General features: G+C 39.6%; 1 protein-coding gene across 1 annotated transcript; it reads right to left on the bottom strand.

The window, feature by feature from the left end:
• Window positions 1-164: 164 nt before the first annotated feature.
• Window positions 165-5,660, bottom strand: LOC127618120 (L-2-hydroxyglutarate dehydrogenase, mitochondrial-like). Its single transcript, XM_052090403.1, has 10 exons — window positions 5,432-5,660; window positions 4,957-5,072; window positions 4,722-4,873; window positions 3,814-3,945; window positions 3,243-3,405; window positions 3,125-3,159; window positions 2,763-2,930; window positions 2,520-2,677; window positions 1,047-1,178; window positions 165-885 (listed from the first exon to the last, which is right to left on the bottom strand). Exons 1-10 carry the CDS (start codon window positions 5,521-5,523, stop codon window positions 690-692), a joined length of 1,344 nt encoding a protein of 447 aa, XP_051946363.1. The 5' UTR covers window positions 5,524-5,660; the 3' UTR covers window positions 165-689.
• Between the last annotated feature and the right edge of the window lie 2 nt (window positions 5,661-5,662).

Below are 5,662 nucleotides of genomic sequence, written 5' to 3'. Positions count from 1 at the left end.
CTCGCGCTTCTCGCATCTGCGCAGCCCGGAGGGAGGGATCGCCCGCTGCTTGTGCGAGCGAATGAGCGCACTGTTTTCGGATGGAGTTCCACATTACACACAGGCCCACATAAGATTGCTTATATTGTAACACACAATAAGTAAATACAAGTAGTCAAACATTTTTATTCTTAAAAGTATTTTTTATTGTATATATATATATATATATATATATACACAATAAAATTATATGAAATATATAAAAAAAAAAGTTAGAATTCTTAATAACTGCGTTTTGTCCAAAACTCCAAAGATAATATTAGGGTTTGCAGATAGTTATTTTAGATACTGCGCGTCTAAAAACCCACATTTCCAGCCAACCACTGCCCTCATGTGGTCAAGAGCAAAATTATCTAGTTAGAAATCATGTAAACGCTTGCCATTTAACTGAACATGGGGATTACAACATTTCAAAAGAATTGCTTGTCAGATTTATAAAGACATATACAGTTACCCAGCATTTCAGAAATGACTATACATTAGAAAAGAGCACCAAAAATCTCATCACATTACACACCTGTTTCATTCAACTATACTAGTTTGTTTATAAAAACCTATTGGATCATTATTCTCTGAATCAAGGTATCAGAGTGATAGTGTAATCATAATGATGTCAATGCCGAGCCTTGTGACATCACAAGTAGACATGTCTATAGCTGAAATCTTTTCCCCAGCTCATCTGCGACCATTTCAGCGATAGCCAGGGAGGAGGTTGCTGCGGGTGATGGTGCATTGCGTACATGCATAACTCTGCTGCCCAGCTCTCCCTTCCCACCGTCAAACACAAAATCATCCACCAAGTTTCCTTCAGCATCCAAAGCTTGTGCACGCACGCCTGATGACCCTCTGCTCAAACCAACAAGCAGCATAAAAAAAAAATTAAAAGAAGGGCAGAGTGAGCATGAGAGATAAATAGAGAGAGATGACTGTACAACAACATTGGTGATTTTAAATGAGTTAAAACACGTGCCTAATGGCTCTACCTAACAGAGAGTTTGTGTTTCTACCTTAGGACATCACTGGGGCTCAGTTCAGGTATGAATTTCTGCAGAATCTTCACCTGAGCACCGGTAAACACCCCTCTATACATTTCTCCCACTCCATACACAATGTTCTTCAGTACCAGTCTCTGCAGACCCCTACAGACTCACACACAGTCAACATGAGTGCCTTAAAGAGATCGTTCACCCCAATATAATTGTATACTCCACCTCGTCACTTACTCACCCTCATCCATCCCAGATGTGTATGACTTTCTTTTTTCTGCTGAACACAAACAAAGATTTTTAGAAGAATATCTCTGCTCTGTAGGTCCATACAATGCAAGTGAATGGTTATCAGAAATGTGAAGCTCCATGAAGCAGTAAAAAGGATTTACAGTAAATATGTATAATTTTCGCATGCACACTTATGTTGCTTCTGAAGACATGGATTTAATCAAAATTATTTTTATGCTGTCTTAATGTTCTTTTTGGAGCTTAAAAGTTCTGGCCACCATTCACTTGTAAATTGTAAACCATTAATATTCTTTTAAAAATCTTTATTTGTGTTCAGCAGAAGAAAGAACATCATATACATCTGGGATGGCATGAGAATGAGTAAATGATGAGAGAATTTTCATTTTAGAGTGAATTATCTCTTTAAAGGAATATTCCAGGTTCAATACAATTTAAGCTCAATCGACAGCATTTGTGGCAAAATATTGCTGATTACCACAAAAATGTATTTTGCTTTGCCCCTCCTATTCTTTAAAAAACCCCAACAAATCTGGGTTAAAGTGAGGCACTTACAAATGGAAGTGAATAGGGGCCCATTTTTGAACATTAAAATACTAACTTTTTCAAAAGTACAGCCTCAGGACATAAGCAAAATGTGTGTAAACCTGATTTTAGTGTAATAAAATCACCTACTAACCTATAAGTTAAAGCCAATTTTACAACGCCATGACGATGTGATGTCAACAAACCCTAAAATGACTGTAAAATTCCAATTTAAACAACAGAAGAATTAATGTAATTGTTTTATACAATTATAAGCTTTACATTTCTGCCTTTAGTCCCCATTCAATTCCATTGTAAGTGCCTCAATGTAACCTTGATTTTTGCTTTTTTTTTTAAAGAAATGTATTTTGTGGTAATCAACATTATGCCACAAATGCTGTCGATTGAGCTTAACTTGTTTTGAACCAGAGATATTCCTTTATAAGCAAGGCAAGTGCTTTACATGGTATAATACTGAAAAAGAATAACAAAAGACACATACAAGTCAAGTTAAAATAATTGAAGAAAATTTTAGGAAAGAAAACTAAATACATAAAAGTTAAATTTTAATAAATTATTAACATTAATAAGAGAAAACATCTAAATAGAACAACAAACTGAACTCAAATAAAGCAAGGCAAACAGTTAAGTGCAGCATTTGCGAGTGTGTGTTCAAGTGTGTCAGTAAGAGTGCATATGCAAGTACTTGTTAGTACTTACCTGTATGAGAGTGCATTAATAAATTCTTGTGCGTTGAAATCATAGAGTTTATAGCCCTCTCGTTTAAACGCCAACACTGCATTTGGGCCCAGCCAGACACTGCCATCCATACGAGGAGTGAAATGCACTCCCAGGAACGGGAACCGTGGGTTCGGCACCTCAGCACACACACAGAATCCTTAAACACAAGTCCTAATTTTTCTGTGGATTATGTGCTTGTATTGGGGGGGTGTTTCTACTCACAGGGTAGATGTTGCCCCTGACAAGGTAGTTTTTCTCTGGCTTCAGCACCAGATAATCTCCTCTAAAGGGAATGATACGGGGCTCTGAACTACAGCCAGACATCTCAGACAATCGATCGGAGTATAGGCCTCCACACGCCAACACAAACCGACACCTCACCTCCTGCCCCTACACACAAATAAACACATAGCGATATTAAGACTACACTGGTTGTGGTTTGGTAAGCTGCCACTGAACAGAGGTGCAAAAAAAAGTATATCAGAGTATAACAAAATAAAAATAATTTAGTTCTGATGTAAAAAACAAAAACAAATATTTCCCAAACTTGTACAAATTACAATCCATGCACTACAATTTCTCACCTTTGAGCTTCTGATGATGATGGGATACTTCAGGCCTAAACACAGACAAAGGGATGAATACAGCCATTTTAAAGAAAAAAAAGATAATCTGAGACATTGAACAGGTCATGTTACTCACCCTCAGTGCTCCCAGCTGGGCTCTCTGCTGCCAATGTGATGTCAGAGGCCTCAAAGCTGGTCAACACAGTACCACCTGCTTCTTGGAAGTCTTTACCATAGGTCAGAGCCACAACCCGCCAATCAACAATCCCTGTGTAAGGAGAGTCCAGTGCCATGATGCCCTATGCATACAAACACATATACACAAATTATATCAACTATTTCAGATAATCCTCCCCCTAAATGGCACATAAAAACAAAATTAACTTTCATGTCTCTCAGATGGTTTCTTGGAAAAAATAAGATCCAAACTGGACATTATTCTTACAGCTAAAAGTCTGGTTGTGTAAAACTAAGCATACTGTAAATTGATTTCCCTACTGAGGCTGAAACACATTATAAAACATAATACACAGATGATTCAAAAGTCAACAGTTTAGTATTTGATACAGCAGGTCTAAGGTCACCATTTAAACGTCAGCACTTTTGCAATCAGTTGGTTATTGATCAAACCAATAAATGGCACACAAGTGGAAACAATTTAGCCTTTCAATTGTACACTTATTAACACACTAACAGGTTTCACTTACCCTGCAGTATGGCTCCTTCTCTCGGATGCCTTTGGCGTCAACCAGACGGAGATCTCGTACATTGTTCTTCTGACCACGTTCGTACAGAGCCTTCAGACGGGGAATCTCCTCTCTCTCCACTGCTACTATCAGCTGAACTCACATAAAGAGTGTTTGATACATTGAGAATATATACACACACATACACCGATAAGCTGCAACATTAAAACCACCTGCCTAATACCGTGTATGTTCCCCTCGTGCAGCTAAAACAGCGCCAACCCACATCTCAGAATAGCAATCTTCTCACCACAATTGTACAGAGTTTCTGAGTTTCCGTAGACTTTGAGATCAGCAGTTACAGAAATACTCAAACCAGCCCATCTAGAACCACGGTCCAATTCACCGAGATCACATTTTTCCCCATTCTGTTGGTTGATGTGAACATTAACTGAAGCTCCTGACCCGTATCTGAATGATTTTAAGCACAGCACTGCTGCCATATGATTGGACTGATTAGATAATCACATGGATGACTGTTGGTGCCAGACGGGCTGGTTTGAGTATTTCTGTAACTGCTGATCTCCTGGGATTTTCACAAACAACAATCTCTAGAATTTACTCCAAATGATGCCAAAAACAAAAAACATCCAGTTCTGCTGATGGAAATGCCTTGTTCATGAATGAGGTCAACAGAGAATGGCCAGACTGGTTAAATCTGACAAAGTCTACGGTAACTCAGATAACCGCTCCGTACAATTGTGGTGAGAAGAATAGCATCTCAGAATGCTATTTGGAGATGCGGCTTGCCGCTGTTTTGGCGGCACAAGCGGGACCTACATAATATTAGGCAGGTGGTTTTAAAGTTGTGGCTGATCGGGGTGTGTGTATATGTGTATATATATATATATGGTTCTGTGCATTCTCACCTTGCCACATCTCTTAAAAGGGACACCTTTCTTCTGGCAGTACTGATATGTCAATGTGGCCCCACGAACACAAAGCTGAGCCTTCAGAGAACCTGGTGTGTAGTAAATGCCACTGTGGATCACACCACTGTTGTGACCCGTTTGATGGAGAGCTGGGTGGGGGGGGTTCACCAATCAATATGAAATCAGGATGAATGAGAAGAAGTTTTTGGAAAACACACACACACACACTTACCTAACTCTTTCTCTTTCTCCAGCAGGGCAAAGCTGATGTTTGGGTGCCTGAGGATCAGCTCTCTAGCTGAGGCCAGCCCAACAATCCCTCCTCCAACAACTGCCACATCAAACGAGCTGCACACACACACAGTAACATTTGGTCATTGGATATAGTGCTGTATGAATATCTGTGTACTGCTTAAAAGCCAAAGACACACCCATACACACTCTCTATGCCATATTGCCTCTTTCCTATAATACAATGAAAATAGGCTACATTGTAATTGTCAAAGTTGGTGTCCTATATGTTGCTTCCAATCAACCAGGGCTGTAAGAGTAACTACTAAACAGTTTGACTAGTGCTTTTGTAAGTTTTCCAACTGTACTGTTGCTGCAACACTATGAATTTCCTGTTACTAGAAGTACTATATACTGTTGCTATTGGTACTTTAATTGAACAATTAAATACACAGTAGTGCTGCTGTCATTCTCACCCGCAATGATGTGCAGCTCTGCACGCTTTAGACTTTGATCCCTGCGAGAGTAAGCGTGCGCACACAGGGCCGGTACCGAGAGTTCGTATCATTACTGAACCGTTTGCACTGTTCCTGTCAGACTTATGACAGTGTTATCATAGTGTTCGTCTTTGACGCGGTACGGTTTATTCTCGGGGTCGTGAATCTCTCTCCGTTAAGGCGCTAAACCTGTTGTGTCCACTGTGGCTC

The sequence above is a fragment of the Xyrauchen texanus genome, chromosome 24 (assembly GCF_025860055.1).
Source record: "Xyrauchen texanus isolate HMW12.3.18 chromosome 24, RBS_HiC_50CHRs, whole genome shotgun sequence".
Taxonomy (NCBI): Eukaryota; Metazoa; Chordata; class Actinopteri; order Cypriniformes; family Catostomidae; genus Xyrauchen; species Xyrauchen texanus.
Note: the sequence above shows the minus strand (reverse complement) of the source record. Positions and strands in the feature narration are given on the sequence as shown.